Source organism: Anomaloglossus baeobatrachus, chromosome 5 (genome assembly GCF_048569485.1).
Source record: "Anomaloglossus baeobatrachus isolate aAnoBae1 chromosome 5, aAnoBae1.hap1, whole genome shotgun sequence".
NCBI classification, from domain to species: Eukaryota; Metazoa; Chordata; class Amphibia; order Anura; family Aromobatidae; genus Anomaloglossus; species Anomaloglossus baeobatrachus.
This window is the reverse complement of record NC_134357.1, coordinates 572,666,699-572,685,307: the sequence shown is the minus strand read 5'-3', so window position 1 is coordinate 572,685,307 and position 18,609 is coordinate 572,666,699. Positions and strand designations below refer to the sequence as shown.

Here is an 18,609-nt window from a genome sequence, read left to right as displayed (position 1 = left end):
AAATAAAGAAAATATAGCAAAGAATTCATCACATCGTTTGGCTTCATGATTTTAGCGCAGTGTTAAACCCGACTTTCTTATCCATTCATGATTCCCTGTTGCATCATCGGGGCTGCTGCTTGACCATTTACTGCATACATAGGAGTTGTGCCTGTCACAACTTCCATAGGTGAGCACCTGTTTTCATTTTCTAAGCCTGCATTGTTTGCCAGATAAGACCCTATGTGCGCTTTTCTCTCCACAGCATTTTGATTCAAAGGAACTGTGGAAAGTTCTGGCCAATGCTGTCCGCTTCCGGATGTAATACACGAAACTTCTGAAATTCAAAACGTGATAAGGCATCAGCAATAGTGTTATCGATCCCTGGCATATGACGGGCCCTGAACCAGATGTTATGCTCGAGGCACTTGAGGACTAAATAGCGCAGTAAGCTGATCACTGGCGGGGAGGAAGATGCCAGGTGGTTAATGGCGTGGACGACACTTATGTTGTCGGTCCAGAAGCAGATTCGTTTATTCGCCAGCTGATCTGCCCAAAGATCCGTAGCTACAATTATAGGGAGCAGCTCGAGTAAAGTGAGGTTTTTTTGTCCAACCTGACAAGTGCCATTTTTGGGGCCAGCGACTAGCGCACCACTTGGGACCAAGGAAAACTCCGAATCCGGTGGACCCGGCAGCATCCGAAAATAGAGATATGTCTGAGCTGGAAACCTCCTGTTCCTGGAAACACGTGCGTCCATTGTAAGTAGCTAGAAAAGACCTCCATACACGTAGGTCCTCCGTAGGGCGCTGGTGATGCGAATCCTGTGGTGGGGGGCAGCTATGCCCCTAGTGGCCAGTCAAAGTCTCCGGGAAAAGATCCTTCCCGTGGGCATGACTCTACAGGCGAAGGCGAGCAAGCCTAATAGAGATTGCATTTGCGCCAGGGTTACCTTACGAACCGCACAGAACCCGTCAATGAGCGATGTTGTTTTTTGGACCTTTTCCAGTGGTAACCGAAACATCATCTTAATTGAGTCTATTTCGATTCCCAAAAAGGAAAGGCAGGTCACAGGGCCAACTGTTTTTTCGTCCGACAGCGGAACCCCGAACTTGTCCGCTAATGCCTGGAATGAATTTAATGCAATAGCGCATGTTTCCGAGTTGGCGGGGCCAACGAACAGGAAATCATCTAGATAATGACTGATTTGTTCTTTACAACGTCCTTAACCACCCATTCTAGGAAGGTGCTGAAGAGCTCGAAGTGAGAGCAGGATATGGAGCAACCCATGGGAAGGCACATGTCATAAAAGATTTTTTTGTTGAAATAGCACCCTAGCAGGTGGTGACAATCAGGGTGCACTGGTAGCAGGCGAAAGGCGGACGCTATGTCTGATTTAGCCATTAATGCTCCTTGCCCTGCTTTGCGTACAAGTCCGACTGCTTTGTCAAAAGACACGTAGGACACTGCTGAGTCCTCTGTGGGGATACCGTCATTTACTGACCTTCCCGCCGGGAAGGATAAGTGATGTATGAGGCGAAATTCACCCTTTTCTTTCTTAGGCAGTACACCTAGGGGTGAAATGCGAAGGTTTGGGAATGGTAAGTTAGTGAATGGGCCTGCTACGCGGCCTAGTGCCACTTCCTTGAGTAATTTGTTTTCCAGGACTTGTGGGAGGTCCCGGGCAGATTTCAGGTTTGGGGCGAAGGTTGGTTCTGAGGAGAAATTAAAGGGGATAAAGAAACCGTGGGTGAAACCGTCTCTGATGGTGTCAGCCGCTGCCTTATTGGGGTAACGTTCGAGCCATGGCTCCATCTCGTGCACGTTCACTGGAGTCCTTGGGACCTGGTGGTGCATTTTTTGCATGGTGCCTTGTTGTTTGCTTATCGCATTTGGTGGAGGTGTGATTGCCTCCGCAGGAGGAACACTCGTGCTTGTATTTGCAGAGACCTTGATACCTGCAATGACCTTCGTTGAAGAGCCAGCAGAAACCTGGTCTGCGAACATTTGCGGCTCCCGGTGTGCCGTGGTTTGGTGAAAATTGGCCTGGAAAGGACTGAAAGGACTTTTGCGCCATCATGAGTCTGAGCCACGAATCGGTTGCCTTAACGCCCCAACCCAGTTGTGGTTGGAGGGCCAGGCGTCTCCTAAATTCTTCATCATACTTCCACCACGCTGAACCCCCATGGGTTTTATAGGAGTTGTAAATGGTGTCGCAGTAAGTGAAGAGTTCTGAGCATCGTTCGGGGTGCTTCTGACCCCAGAACACAGAAAGCCTGCAACCAATTATTTATGGTCTTGGCTACGGTGGATTTTTTTGCGAATTGGCGGTCATTGCCTCGCCTTTCCTTGTCGACGGTGTTTTGATCCGCAGATATTAGGGACCAGATATCCACATAATCATTAGCCCAATTTTTTTGAACTGTTTCCGGGGTTAGGTGGGTTCCTAGCGGTGAAACACCACAATAGAACATGTCCCTGTGTAGGTCAGGGCGCTGATGCGCTATGTCTTGGCGTTTTACGAACGCGGGGTTAACCAGAACTAGTCCAGACGGTGAACGAACCGCTTCCCTCATTACTCCTGGATGGGTCCCCCCTGCCCAAGCGCTGGTAAAGCTGTACTCACCGGCCGATGTGGTAGGTTGGTCCTCTGGCGCCGCCATCTGGGGTAGTTCTTCGGGTAGTGGTTCGCTGCCGTGGTGGTGATTAGCAAACCTTTCGCCTGGAGGGCCGCTTAGTGAGCGGCTGCGGCAAGAGTCGGATGACGCAGTGCTGGATGGCGTGTGGTGTCTCTTGCGGGACGACCTCTTGCTGCGGTTAGACGAACGGAAATGGTGATTGTGCCGTGAGCGCCGGGAGTGACGCCCGTGGCTATCTCGGCTTCTGCTGCGGGAAGTGGATGGTGATCTTCTGTGGTTATGACCCCTAAGGGGTCTACGATGGAGAATTGATGATCCTGTCTCGGCTGACCCCACGCGTGATGAGTGCCTTGCTTCTATCTGCGGTTGGCTTACTGGCAGGATGGGCGATGGATGGATTGCAGGGGTTGATAGGGGGCACCGGGGGGGTAAATCTAAAGGAGGAGTACCTTGGATTTCCTGCGGTTGTAGCTGTAGGTTGGAGCATGGGGGTGTCAGGGGTAAAGATAGATCCTCTTCACCATGGAACTCCGTGTTCTTGCTAGGGTCAGATTGGGGAAGGTGCCCATGATGTTCCCTGCATTCCTGGTGCGAGTCGGACTGTTCTGATCCCTCAGCTGAAGAGCTTCTGCTTTCTGATGCTCCCATAATGTGGCCTGGCTGCTGATGCGAGATAATAGGGCAGTGGAGATTGCTGGCTGGAGGGTGGGTGCTTGACTGCTGCAGACCACCACGTTCGCTTTGTAATGAATGCGAACGCTGGGCAGGAAATGCAGTTATAAAGCATGTTTGTTTATGACTGCATTTCCCTTTAAATTTGCCGCTCTTACTTTTATTGACGTCACTTCCGGTCCGGGGCCCGAAAACCGGAAGTACAGTATAGTCACATGGTTGCCGAGTCACAGGAAGTGACTCGGCTGCCATGGATACCAGATGTGACGCAGCGCCAGCATGGAGCGGTAAGCAACCTGAGGGCCGCGTCATCCTGGGCGGTGCAGAGTGCCTGGGGGGAGGCGCGTTGTATTGTGGTGGCGAACTTGATGCCAGGGTGGGGGCAGCATTCCTGAGGGGAGGGGGAGCATCGCTGCGTGGCGTGGACGAACGCGATGCCAGGTGGGGGGCAGCATGCCTGGGTGTTGGGGGTGCAGCGCTGCGCGATATTTGTGAACGCGATGCCCGGTGGGGCAGGGGATAGGTGGCCGGGGGTTGGAGCGTACCGGACCTTCTGGACCGGGCCGCCCTGCGCCTGGGGTCTGTTGTGGGGCTTAGACACTGCGGTGGACGGGAGGGTCTGGAAGACCTGCGTCCACCGCTGCTGGGAACCTGCAGGAGGGAGCTGGTGCCCACAAGGGAGGCAAGCCAATCGGCTCCCTCCCGTCTGATCCTTTCTCTTACCGCTGCTTCCAGGGGGTCCATCGGCGATGCTCACCCTGAGGGCAGATGTGGTAAGAGAAAGGAGGGACTCCGGCAGCTGTTTCTATGCCCTGTAGGAGGTCCCAGCAGGGAAGGGGGGGCAGCGGGGGGCATTGCACAGTGGGGAGGAGGGAGAGGTGACCATGTCCAGATTCAAGTTAGTCTGCAGTTAGACGTTAGCTATTAGATATTCATTCATCTATGGTGCACCAACTGTTTTAAAACAAACTGATCATACATAATTTTTATTTTGATCAAGGTGCCTGGTCCACAAGTGCTCAAAATGAATGTCTCAAGGTTTCTATATGAATTTGAAATTCTAAGATATATAATACTATATACAAGCTTAATCAAACGTACTCAATCGTCCATACGTTTAATTTGAAAAGAGGTACCCTGGACCACAAGTCCTCAAAATGAACATCTCAATGTCCTGAATATTATTTGTTAAAAAAATTATCAAGTCTATGTGTAGTTCAGAAGTTATTCACGTAAATCTGTGTTATATAATGCTATACACGCGTAATCAAATGTACTCAATCGTCCATACGATTAATTTGAAAAGAGGTACCCTGGACCACAAGTACTCAAAATTAACCCCTCAATGTCCTGAATAATATTAGACAGAAAAATTATCAAGTCTATGTGTAGTTTAGAAGTTATTCACGTAAATCTGTGTTACATAACGCTATACGCGCATAATCAAACGTAATCAATCATACATAAGTTTACTTTCAAAAGAGGTACCCTGGACCACAAGTACTCAAAATCAACATCTCAATGTCCTGAATAATATTTGCTAAAAAAATGATCAAGTCTATGTGTAGTTAAGAAGTTATTCACGTAAATCTGTGTCACATAACTCTATACACGCGTAATCAAACGTACTCAATCGTCAATACGACTAATTTAAAAAGAGGTACCCTGGACCACAAGTCCTCAAAATGAACATCTCAATGTCCTGAATAATACTTGCTAAAAAAATGATCAAGTCTATGTGTAGTTAAGAAGTTATTCACGTAAATCTATGTTATATAATGCTATACATGCGTAATCAAACGTACTCAATCGTCCATACGATTAATTTGAAAAGAGGTACCCTGGACAACAAGTCCTCAAAATGAACATCTTAATGTCCTGAATAATATTTAATAGAAAAATTATCAAGTCTATGTGTAGTTTACAAGTTATTCACGTAAATCTCTATTACATAATTCAATACACACATAATCAAACGCACTTAATCGTACATAAGTTTAATTTCAAAAGAGGTACCTTGGACCATAAGTACTCAAAATGAACATCTCAATGTCCTGAATAATATTTCATAGAAAAATGATCAAGTCTATGTGTAGTTTAGAAGTTATTCACGTAAATCTGTGTCACATAACGCTATACATGCGTAATCAAACGTACTCAATCGTCAATACATTTAATTTGAAAAGAGGTACCCTGGACCACAAGTACTCAAAATCAACATCTCAATGTCCTGAATAATATTTGCTAAAAAAATTATCAAGTCTATGTGTAGCTCAGAAGTTATTCACGTAAATCTGTGTCACATAACGCTATACGCGCATAATCAAACGTACTCAATCGTCAATACGATTAATTTAAAAAGAGGTACCCTGGACCAAAAGTACTCAAAATTAACCCCTCAATGTCCTGAATAATATTTGCTAAAAAAATTATCAAGTCTATGTGTAGTTTAGAAGTTATTCACGTAAATCTGTGTCACATAACGCTATACGCGCATAATCAAACGTACTCAATCGTCCATATGATTAATTTGAAAAGAGGTACCCTGGACCACAAGTCCTCAAAATGATCATCTCAATGTCCTGAATAATATTAGACAGAAAAATTATCAAGTCTATGTGTAGTTTAGAAGTTATTCACGTAAATCTGTGTCACATAACGCTATACGCGCATAATCAAACATACTCAATCGTCCATGCGATTCATTTGAAAAGAGGTACCCTGGACCACAAGTCCTCAAAATGATCATCTCAATGTCCTGAATAATATTTGCTAAAAGAATTATCAAGTCTATGTGTAGTTTAGAAGTTATTCACGTAAATCTATGTCACATAACGCTATGCATGCGTAATCAAACGTACTCAATCGTCCATACGTTTAATTTGAAAAGAGGTACCCTGGACCCCAAGTACTCAAATGAACATCTCAATGTCCTGAATAATACTTGCTTAAAAATTTATCAAGTCTATGTGTAGTTCAGAAGTTATTCACGTAAATCTGTGTTATATAACGATATACACGCGTAATCAAACGTACTCAATCGTCCATACGATTAATTTGAAAAGAGGTACCCTGGACCACAAGTACTCAAAATGAACATCTCAATCTCCTGAATAATATTTGCTAAAAGAATTATGAAGTCTATGTGTAGTTCAGAAGTTATTCACGTAAATCTGTGTTATATAACGATATACACGCGTAATCAAACGTACTCAATCGTCCATACGATTAATTTGAAAAGAGGTACCCTGGACCACAAGTCCTCAAAATGAACATCTTAATGTCCTGAATAATATTTAATAGAAAAATTATCAAGTCTATGTGTAGTTTACAAGTTATTCACGTAAATCTCTATTACATAATTCAATACACGCATAATCAAACGCACTTAATCGTACATAAGTTTAATTTCAAAAGAGGTACCTTGGACCACAAGTACTCAAAATGAACATCTCAATGTCCTGAATAATATTTCATAGAAAAATGATCAAGTCTATGTGTAGTTTAGAAGTTATTCACGTAAATCTGTGTTACATAATGCTATACTCGCATAATCAAACGTACTCAATCGTCCATACGATTAATTTGAAAAGAGGTACCCTGGACCACAAGTACTCAAAATTAACCCCTCAATGTCCTGAATAATATTTGCTAAAAAAATTATCAAGTCTATGTGTGGTTAAGAAGTTATTCACGTAAATCTGTGTTATATTACGATATACACGCGTAATCGAATGTACTCAATCGTCCATACTATTAATTTGAAAAGAGGTACCCTGGACCACAAGTACTCAAAATGAACATCTCAATGTCCTGAATAAAATTTGCCAAAAACATAATCAAGTCTATGTGTAGTTAAGAAGTTATTCACGTAAATCTGTGTTATATTACGATATACACGCGTAATCAAACATACTCAATCGTCCATACGTTTAATTTGAAAAAAGGTACCCTGGACCACAAGTACTCAAAATGAACATCTCAATGTCCTGAATAATATTAGACAGAAAAATTATCAAGTCTATGTGTAGTTTAGAAGTTATTCACGTAAATCTGTGTCACATAACGCTATACGCGCATAATCAAACATACTCAATCGTCCATGCGATTCATTTGAAAAGAGGTACCCTGGACCACAAGTCCTCAAAATGATCATCTCAATGTCCTGAATAATATTTGCTAAAAGAATTATCAAGTCTATGTGTAGTTTAGAAGTTATTCACGTAAATCTGTGTTACATAATGCTATACGCGCATAATGAAACGTAATCAATCGTACATAAGTTTAATTTTAAAAGAGGTACCCTGGACCACAAGTACTCAAAATGAACATCTCAATGTCCTGAATAATATTTGACCGAAAATGTATCAAGTCTATGTGTAGTTTAGAAGTTATTCACGTAAATCTGTGTTAAATAACGCTATACGCGCATAATGAAACGATGCTGAAGTTGGTTTCTTATTCGTCAGTTTCTTATTCGGCAATTTAGTTTTTTCAGTTTTTTATGCATTTATCAACAAAAATAACACATCACAATAATAAAATACAATGCACTGATGTGCCCTAATATACATACACTCAAACTCAGCTGTGAAAAATATAAAACTGGCAAAAAAATGGGCATCAAAGTGGGCACCAAAGTATGTTAGTGAAAGGGTTAAATTGCTTTGGGCCACTGATCTAACACCACAAGTGCATATCTAGTGATGCCCCTAATCAAACTCAAGTGACTCCAGCCTGGCCCAAAGGGGTTCTGGGCATCAGAACTGGCATCAAACAGGGCACACAACCAATTTTCCCAGATTTGAATAAGTAACTGGTGTTTTTGAGGGGTTAAATGGCTTTGGGCCACTGATCTCACAACACATTTACATACCTAGTGATGCCACACATCAAATTCAGATCACTCCAGCCTGGCCCAAACAGGTTCTGGGCATCAGAACTGGCATCAAAGTGGGCAAATGGCCAGTTTTCACAGATTTGAATAAGTAACTGGTGTTTTTGAGGGGTTAAATGGCTTTGGGCCACTGATTTCACACCACATTTACATACCTAGTGATGCCACACATCAAATTCAGATCACACAGCCTGGCCCAAACAGGTTCTGGGCATCAGAACTGGCATCAAAGTGGGCAACTGGCCAGTTTTCACAGATTTGAATAAGTAACTGGTGTTTTTGAGGGGTTAAATGGCTTTGGGCCACTGATTTCACACCACATTTACATACCTAGTGATGCCACACATCAAATTCAGATCACTCCAGCCTGGCCCAAACAGACTGGAGTGATCTGAATTTGATGTGTGGCATCACTAGGTATGCAAACTTGTTGTGAGGTCAGTGGCCCAAAGCCATTTAACCCCTCAAAAACATCAGTTACTTATTCAAATCTGTGTAAACTGGCCATTTGCCCACTTTGATGCCAGTTCTGATGCCCAGAACCTGTTTGGGCCGGGCTGGAGGGATCTAATATTGATGTGTGGCATCACTAGGTATGTAAATGTGGTGTGAGATCAGTGGCCCAAAGCCATTTAACCCCTCAAAAACACCAGTTACTTATTCAAATCTGGGAAAATTGGCTGTGTGCCCTGTTTGATGCCAGTTTTGATGCCCAGAACCCCTTTGGGCCAGGCTGGAGTCACTTGAGTTTGATTAGAGGCATCACTAGATATGCACTTGTGGTGTGAGATCAGTGGCCCAAAGCAATTTAACCCTTTCACTAACATACTTTGGTGCCCACTTTGATGCCCATTTTTTTGCCAGTTTTATATTTTTCACAGCTGAGTTTGAGTGTATTTATATTAGGGCACATCAGTGCATTGTATTTTATTATTGTGATGTGTTATTTTTGTTGATAAATGCATAAAAAACTGAAAAAACTAAATTGCCGAATAAGAAACCAACTTCAGCATCGTTTCATTATGCGCGTATAGCGTTATGTAACACAGATTTACGTGAATAACTTCTAAACTACACATAGACTTGATAAATTTTCGGTCAAATATTATTCAGGACATTGAGATGTTCATTTTGAGCACTTGTGGACCAGGCACCTTGATCAAAATAAAAATTATGTATGATCAGTTGGTTTTAAAACAGTTGGTGCACCATAGATGAATGAATATCTAATAGCTAACGTCTAACTGCAGACTAACTTGAATCTGGTGATCATTGGGGATGTAGCGAGGGGCTCAGCAGTCAGGGGCAGCGGCAGCGGCCGCAGTGCCCTGCAATCTCTGCTACATCCACACTGTAAACCCCTCCTGACCCCACACATAAACTTCCCCTCATCCAGCACCATGACACCCAGCACAGCAGAGCCCTGCATACACTGAGGAGCTGATCATGTGACCCCTGACTCCTCCCCTCCATGTGACATCATCACAGGTCCTGGAAGCACAGAGCAGCCATATATCTAGTGTGCGGCTCTGCAGGTGGAGGTAGGTGCAGGGTATTATATATCTAGTGTGCGGCTCTGCAGGTGGAGGTAGGTGCAGGGTATTATATATCTAGTGTGCGGCTCTGCAGGTGGAGGTAGGTGCAGGGTATTATATATCTAGTGTGCGGCTCTGCAGGAGGAGGTAGGTGCAGGGTATTATATATCTAGTGTGCGGCTCTGCAGGTGGAGGTAGGTGCAGGGTATTATATATCTAGTGTGCGGCTCTGCAGGTGGAGGTAGGTGCAGGGTATTATATATCTAGTGTGCAGCTCTGCAGGTGGAGGTAGGTGCAGGGTATTATATATCTAGTGTGCGGCTCTGCAGGTGGAGGTAGGTGCAGGGTATTATATATCTAGTGTGCGGCTCTGCAGGTGGAGGTAGGTGCAGGGTATTATATATCTAGTGTGCGGCTCTGCAGGTGGAGGTAGGTGCAGGGTATTATATATCTAGTGTGCGGCTCTGCAGGTGGAGGTAGGTGCAGGGTATTATATATCTAGTGTGCGGCTCTGCAGGAGGAGGTAGGTGCAGGGTATTATATATCTAGTGTGCGGCTCTGCAGGTGGAGGTAGGTGCAGGGTATTATATATCTAGTGTGCGGCTCTGCAGGAGGAGGTAGGTGCAGGGTATTATATATCTAGTGTGCGGCTCTGCAGGTGGAGGTAGGTGCAGGGTGTTATATATCTAGTGTGCGGCTCTGCAGGTGGAGGTAGGTGCAGGGTATTATATATCTAGTGTGCGGCTCTGCAGGTGGAGGTAGGTGCAGGGTATTATATATCTAGTGTGCGGCTCTGCAGGTGGAGGTAGGTGCAGGGTATTATATATCTAGTGTGCGGCTCTGCAGGAGGAGGTAGGTGCAGGGTATTATATATCTAGTGTGCGGCTCTGCAGGTGGAGGTAGGTGCAGGTTATTATATATCTAGTGTGCGGCTCTGCAGGTGGAGGTAGGTGCAGGTTATTATATATCTAGTGTGCGGCTCTGCAGGTGGAGGTAGGTGCAGGGTATTATATATCTAGTGTGCGGCTCTGCAGGTGGAGGTAGGTGCAGGGTATTATATATCTAGTGTGCGGCTCTGCAGGTGGAGGTAGGTGCAGGGTATTATATATCTAGTGTGCGGCTCTGCAGGTGGAGGTAGGTGCAGGGTATTATATATCTAGTGTGCGGCTCTGCAGGTGGAGGTAGGTGCAGGGTATTATATATCTGGTGTGCGGCTCTGCAGGAGGAGGTAGGTGCAGGGTATTATATATCTAGTGTGCGGCTCTGCAGGTGGAGGTAGGTGCAGGGTATTATATATCTAGTGTGCGGCTCTGCAGGTGGAGGTAGGTGCAGGGTATTATAAATCTAGTGTGCGGCTCTGCAGGTGGAGGTAGGTGCAGGGTATTATATATCTAGTGTGCGGCTCTGCAGGTGGAGGTAGGTGCAGGGTATTATATATCTAGTGTGCGGCTCTGCAGGTGGAGGTAGGTGCAGGGTATTATATATCCAGTGTGCGGCTCTGCAGGTGGAGGTAGGTGCAGGGTATTATATATCTAGTGTGCGGCTCTGCAGGTGGAGGTAGGTGCAGGGTATTATATATCTAGTGTGCGGCTCTGCAGGTGGAGGTAGGTGCAGGGTATTATATATCTAGTGTGCGGCTCTGCAGGTGGAGGTAGGTGCAGGGTATTATAAATCTAGTGTGCGGCTCTGCAGGTGGAGGTAGGTGCAGGGTATTATATATCTAGTGTGCGGCTCTGCAGGTGGAGGTAGGTGCAGGGTATTATATATCTAGTGTGCGGCTCTGCAGGTGGAGGTAGGTGCAGGGTATTATATATCCAGTGTGCGGCTCTGCAGGTGGAGGTAGGTGCAGGGTATTATATATCTAGTGTGCGGCTCTGCAGGTGGAGGTAGGTGCAGGGTATTATATATCTAGTGTGCGGCTCTGCAGGTGGAGGTAGGTGCAGGGTATTATATATCCGGTGTGCGGCTCTGCAGGTGGAGGTAGGTGCAGGGTATTATATATCTGGTGTGCGGCTCTGCAGGTGGAGGTAGGTGCAGGGTATTATATATCTGGTGTGCGGCTCTGCAGGTGGAGGTAGGTGCAGGGTATTATATATCTAGTGTGCGGCTCTGCAGGTGGAGGTAGGTGCAGGGTATTATATATCCAGTGTGCGGCTCTGCAGGTGGAGGTAGGTGCAGGGTATTATATATCTAGTGTGCGGCTCTGCAGGTGGAGGTAGGTGCAGGGTATTATATATCTAGTGTGCGGCTCTGCAGGTGGAGGTAGGTGCAGGGTATTATATATCTAGTGTGCGGCTCTGCAGGTGGAGGTAGGTGCAGGGTATTATATATCTGGTGTGCGGCTCTGCAGGTGGAGGTAGGTGCAGGGTATTATATATCTGGTGTGCGGCTCTGCAGGTGGAGGTAGGTGCAGGGTATTATATATCTAGTGTGCGGCTCTGCAGGTGGAGGTAGGTGCAGGTTATTATATATCTAGTGTGCGGCTCTGCAGGTGGAGGTAGGTGCAGGGTATTATATATCTAGTGTGCGGCTCTGCAGGTGGAGGTAGGTGCAGGGTATTATATATCTAGTGTGCGGCTCTGCAGGTGGAGGTAGGTGCAGGGTATTATATATCTAGTGTGCGGCTCTGCAGGTGGAGGTAGGTGCAGGGTATTATATATCTAGTGTGCGGCTCTGCAGGTGGAGGTAGGTGCAGGGTATTATATATCTAGTGTGCGGCTCTGCAGGAGGAGGTAGGTGCAGGGTTTTATATATCTAGTGTGCGGCTCTGCAGGTGGAGGTAGGTGCAGGGTATTATATATCTAGTGTGCGGCTCTGCAGGAGGAGGTAGGTGCAGGGTATTATATATCCAGTGTGCGGCTCTGCAGGTGGAGGTAGGTGCAGGGTATTATATATCTAGTGTGCGGCTCTGCAGGTGGAGGTAGGTGCAGGGTATTATATATCCAGTGTGCGGCTCTGCAGGTGGAGGTAGGTGCAGGGTATTATATATCTAGTGTGCGGCTCTGCAGGAGGAGGTAGGTGCAGGGTATTATATATCTAGTGTGCGGCTCTGCAGGAGGAGGTAGGTGCAGGGTATTATATATCTAGTGTGCGGCTCTGCAGGTGGAGGTAGGTGCAGGGTATTATATATCCAGTGTGCGGCTCTGCAGGTGGAGGTAGGTGCAGGGTATTATATATCTAGTGTGCGGCTCTGCAGGTGGAGGTAGGTGCAGGGTATTATATATCCAGTGTGCGGCTCTGCAGGTGGAGGTAGGTGCAGGGTATTATATATCTAGTGTGCGGCTCTGCAGGAGGAGGTAGGTGCAGGGTATTATATATCTAGTGTGCGGCTCTGCAGGTGGAGGTAGGTGCAGGGTATTATATATCTAGTGTGCGGCTCTGCAGGTGGAGGTAGGTGCAGGGTATTATATATCTAGTGTGCGGCTCTGCAGGAGGAGGTAGGTGCAGGGTATTATATATCTAGTGTGCGGCTCTGCAGGAGGAGGTAGGTGCAGGGTATTATATATCTAGTGTGCGGCTCTGCAGGTGGAGGTAGGTGCAGGGTATTATATATCTAGTGTGCGGCTCTGCAGGTGGAGGTAGGTGCAGGGTATTATATATCTAGTGTGCGGCTCTGCAGGTGGAGGTAGGTGCAGGGTATTATATATCTAGTGTGCGGCTCTGCAGGAGGAGGTAGGTGCAAGGTATTATATATCTAGTGTGCGGCTCTGCAGGAGGAGGTAGGTGCAGGGTATTATATATCTAGTGTGCGGCTCTGCAGGTGGAGGTAGGTGCAGGGTATTATATATCCAGTGTGCGGCTCTGCAGGTGGAGGTAGGTGCAGGGTATTTATATATCCAGTGTGCGGCTCTGCAGGTGGAGGTAGGTGCAGGGTATTATATATCCAGTGTGCGGCTCTGCAGGTGGAGGTAGGTGCAGGGTATTATATATCTAGTGTGCGGCTCTGCAGGAGGAGGTAGGTGCAGGGTATTATATATCTAGTGTGCGGCTCTGCAGGTGGAGGTAGGTGCAGGGTATTATATATCTAGTGTGCGGCTCTGCAGGTGGAGGTAGGTGCAGGGTATTATATATCTAGTGTGCGGCTCTGCAGGAGGAGGTAGGTGCAGGGTATTATATATCTAGTGTGCGGCTCTGCAGGAGGAGGTAGGTGCAGGGTATTATATATCTAGTGTGCGGCTCTGCAGGTGGAGGTAGGTGCAGGGTATTATATATCTAGTGTGCGGCTCTGCAGGTGGAGGTAGGTGCAGGGTATTATATATCTAGTGTGCGGCTCTGCAGGTGGAGGTAGGTGCAGGGTATTATATATCTAGTGTGCGGCTCTGCAGGTGGAGGTAGGTGCAGGGTATTATATATCTAGTGTGCGGCTCTGCAGGTGGAGGTAGGTGCAGGGTATTATATATCTAGTGTGCGGCTCTGCAGGAGGAGGTAGGTGCAGGGTATTATATATCTAGTGTGCGGCTCTGCAGGTGGAGGTAGGTGCAGGGTATTATATATCTAGTGTGCGGCTCTGCAGGTGGAGGTAGGTGCAGGGTATTATATATCTAGTGTGCGGCTCTGCAGGTGGAGGTAGGTGCAGGGTATTATATATCTAGTGTGCGGCTCTGCAGGAGGAGGTAGGTGCAGGGTATTATATATCTAGTGTGCGGCTCTGCAGGTGGAGGTAGGTGCAGGGTATTATATATCTAGTGTGCGGCTCTGCAGGTGGAGGTAGGTGCAGGGTATTATATATCTAGTGTGCGGCTCTGCAGGTGGAGGTAGGTGCAGGGTATTATATATCTAGTGTGCGGCTCTGCAGGTGGAGGTAGGTGCAGGGTATTATATATCTAGTGTGCGGCTCTGCAGGTGGAGGTAGGTGCAGGGTATTATATATCTAGTGTGCGGCTCTGCAGGTGGAGGTAGGTGCAGGGTATTATATATCTAGTGTGCGGCTCTGCAGGAGGAGGTAGGTGCAGGTTATTATATATCTAGTGTGCGGCTCTGCAGGTGGAGGTAGGTGCAGGGTATTATATATCTAGTGTGTGGCTCTGCAGGTGGAGGTAGGTGCAGGGTATTATATATCTAGTGTGCGGCTCTGCAGGTGGAGGTAGGTGCAGGGTATTATATATCTAGTGTGCGGCTCTGCAGGTGGAGGTAGGTGCAGGGTATTATATATCTAGTGTGCGGCTCTGCAGGTGGAGGTAGGTGCAGGGTATTATATATCTAGTGTGCGGCTCTGCAGGTGGAGGTAGGTGCAGGTTATTATATATCTAGTGTGCGGCTCTGCAGGTGGAGGTAGGTGCAGGGTATTATATATCTAGTGTGCGGCTCTGCAGGTGGAGGTAGGTGCAGGGTATTATATATCTAGTGTGCGGCTCTGCAGGTGGAGGTAGGTGCAGGGTATTATATATCTAGTGTGCGGCTCTGCAGGTGGAGGTAGGTGCAGGGTATTATATATCTAGTGTGCGGCTCTGCAGGTGGAGGTAGGTGCAGGGTATTATATATCTAGTGTGCGGCTCTGCAGGTGGAGGTAGGTGCAGGGTATTATATATCTAGTGTGCGGCTCTGCAGGTGGAGGTAGGTGCAGGGTATTATATATCTAGTGTGCGGCTCTGCAGGTGGAGGTGTGTGCAGGGGATTATATATCTAGTGTGCGGCTCTGCAGGTGGAGGTAGGTGCAGGGTATTATATATCTAGTGTGCGGCTCTGCAGGTGGAGGTAGGTGCAGGTTATTATATATCTAGTGTGCGGCTCTGCAGGTGGAGGTAGGTGCAGGGTATTATATATCTAGTGTGCGGCTCTGCAGGTGGAGGTAGGTGCAGGGTATTATATATCTAGTGTGCGGCTCTGCAGGAGGAGGTGTGTGGAGATTCCCCATTACAGGGCTCAGGCTCCATACACATTAGATGCTGGGGGAGAACAATCGCTCTATAGAAGAGAATTCTCCTGATTGCCCCGTGAAGGCTGAATATGGACAGGGACAAGATGGCGGAGAGGATATTACACCTCACCCTAGAGATCCTCTTCCGGCTTACTGGAGAGGTGAGAGATTCTGATGACGTCACATTACATCATTCTTATCTATGGGAATAACAGATGGACAGAACTGGAGAGGTGAGGACTCTGGAAATGTCTGGAGTGAGATTTCTTACTGTGTCTCTCCATAACCAGGATTACACAGTAGTGAAGAAGACCTCTAGTGAGCGCTGTCAGGCCCCTGTGTCTGAGGGATGGGGAAGACCCCTGAGCCCAATCACGGGGCCTCCACCTCACCCCCCGATACATGAGGACATCAATGACCAGAAGATCCTAGAACTCACCTACAAGATGATTGAGCTGCTGACTGGAGAGGTGACACTGCTGGGAATGCTGGGACATTATACAGTAACGCTATGAAGGGATCGGGGGTGACGGTATCATTGTATGTGTCAGGTTCCTATAAGGTGTCAGGACGTCACCGTCTATTTCTCCATGGAGGAGTGGGAGTATTTAGAAGGACACAAAGATCTGTACAAGGACATCATGATGGAGGTTTCCCAGTCCCTCACATCAACAGGTAATAGACAGGACTAAATACACATGGCCTATATTTATCTGTATGTAAGGAATGAATTCAGTCCCTGTATGTGTCTCTAGAGGTTAACGCCGGCACACTAGTAATTTCCCATGAAATCAAAGAACACAGTAGTTGGATGTCAGAATCCTTTTCTTTTATTTTGTTAGTGTCAAACGTGAAAAAACGGTGCTGTACAATTGTCCGCCAGGTGTCGACGTTTCGGCTAACAAGCCTTCATCAGGTCAGACAGACTAAATACAATATTTACAAAATAAGAGAGACAAAACAAAGAAAGGAAGTCAATCAATTGAAGTCGTGGCTGCATTATCAAGGTACAGAAGGCAAAATTTGAACATCAGAGAAAACAGGCAATGACAGAGCCATAGAGACAAGGGTACAGAAGTCTATGTATACAGTTTGAAACTAGAAGATGTCGTATATAAGGTAGATAGCTCTGTTGATCACTGTTATATCGTAGTACAGTGGATACAGGGTGGATGAGCGATGTGGAGTGACCGTAGGGTATCGAGAGTATGGTAAGGACGCTCACCTTGACCTACACTGGAAACGTAACCTGATAGGTAAGTAGGATAGCTGTAAGAACACGTGCAGAGACTGCTGAAGGAGGGAGAAAAACAACAACATGTAAGAGAGAGAGAAATATCTAGAAAAATGATGTAAGCGTGGACATACCCTGTGTGAGGTCCCTGGGTGATGCCGGCGTATAGGATCAAATCCTATAGGGGTATGAGGAACATAGTGAGGAAGTCTGGAACAGAGAACATAGAATATCTCTTAAGATGAGTGGGGATGAGAAAAAACCTGTTGAGTAAGGTGATTCTGTTCCACAAATAGGGTCCATGAGGGGGAATTAAATATTGATTACCTTGGTAGTCATGTGTGTCCCTTGTCTAGAGTGGCCAGAGATATTACAATCATGGAAGTGTCAGGGAGAAGGCAGTTCCTTCGGTATGGTATCAGGGCCCAGGGCTCAAGTTTGGAGTCAGGATAATGGACCTGGGTGCTATTATAGCTACATTAAATGAAATACAAAAGTGGTTAAGTGGTAGCTGTAGAGTATAGAATGAATGCAGGAAAGAACAAATAGTGAGAGTAAGGTTACCTATTGGCTTCAATGGTATAGCCCGGAGAAAGGTTTGTTGGGCTTTGGAGATATTATGATCATGTGTATGGTCCCTGCAGTATGGATTCAGGGTCCAGGGCTCACGCTTGGGATCAGGGTAATATGCCTGATAGTTACTTCAGTTATATGGAATGAAATCAAAGGCAATACAATAATTACAATCATAAGAGTATCAGGAGGAGGGCAGCTCCTGCAGTGTAGAAACAGGGTTCAGGGCTCATGCTTGGAATCAGGATAATGTGCCTGATTGTTATACCAGTTACACAAATGAAACAAAGATGATCTAGTGGTTACTATGAGGTATGGTGTAGAGGTAAAGAGATAGAGGAGAAGGAATAAAGAGTAAGAACAGTGTTACCAAATGACTTCTATGGTATGGCCTGGAGGGAGGTCCGTTGGGCATGGAGAAAGTCAGAGGCAGCTGGTTATGGAGGAAAGGAGATCAGTAAATGCATAGGTTATGGAAACAGAGAAAGTCCAGCAAAGTCCGGGTGAGTCACCTTACCATGGGCCTGTGGTGCCGCAGAACTAAATCGCGTGTCCTGTGGGATACAGAATTAGTGGGAAAGCGTCCTATTTAATTTAGCCGATCAAACTTAGTAGTAATAATAATAGTAATAGTAGCTCACCCATCAGGGTAGGTAGAGACCACCAACACCTTATTAAACTGAAAATCCCATTGCGTGAATTATAACATATATGTTAGTCAGTGCCGGAAATAGAAAATTAAATAGAAAAAAAAGGAAAGTAATTAACACATAAAGTTCTGATATTTTTACCTTCAAGAGCCTGAGAGATATTTTCTCTGTGTAGAAAGTGTATAGATCAAAAACTGAATAAAGGTGGAAATATTTCTGTGCTACTGCAGGAATGACACAAATCCAAAAATACTGAAGTATAGGTGGTTTTATTCAACGCATTTCGAGGTGTGTCCTCACTTTATCAGGAAAATCCACTGATTAAGAAGTGAAGTCACACTTCGAAACTCATAGAATAAAGATATTGGCCCCTACAATAGTTTGGATTGCCGAGAGCCACATACTGTAATTACTCCAGATGTGTCACCTCTAGTTACTAAATCACTGACGGTGAAGGCTGTCAGGTGGAGGGCGGTCATTTTAGTAGATGTGTTATTGTCTATAGTTACAGTTTCTCTATAGTAGTTATTACCAAAGCCGCTCTTATTTCATGGCTTTCCACTGCAGCCAGTT

At 45.9% G+C, this 18,609-nt stretch overlaps 2 protein-coding genes across 2 annotated transcripts in view; both read left to right on the top strand.

Moving 5' to 3' along the window:
* The first annotated feature begins 9,984 nt into the window (after positions 1-9,984).
* The window catches only part of LOC142312359 (uncharacterized), a 336,375-nt gene continuing 327,750 nt past the window's right edge, over positions 9,985-18,609 (top strand). Inside the window, exon 1 of the mRNA XM_075351293.1 lies at positions 9,985-10,010. The gene's annotated coding sequence lies outside the window, so the exon portion shown is untranslated. The remainder of the gene's footprint in view (positions 10,011-18,609) is intronic.
* LOC142313075 (gastrula zinc finger protein XlCGF66.1-like) overlaps positions 15,557-18,609 on the top strand; it is a 39,875-nt gene continuing 36,822 nt past the window's right edge. The window contains exons 1-3 of the mRNA XM_075352059.1: positions 15,557-15,740; positions 15,870-16,049; positions 16,131-16,254. Of these exons, the coding sequence (XP_075208174.1) occupies positions 15,669-15,740; positions 15,870-16,049; positions 16,131-16,254 (376 nt within the window). The 5' untranslated portion in view covers positions 15,557-15,668. The remainder of the gene's footprint in view (positions 15,741-15,869; positions 16,050-16,130; positions 16,255-18,609) is intronic.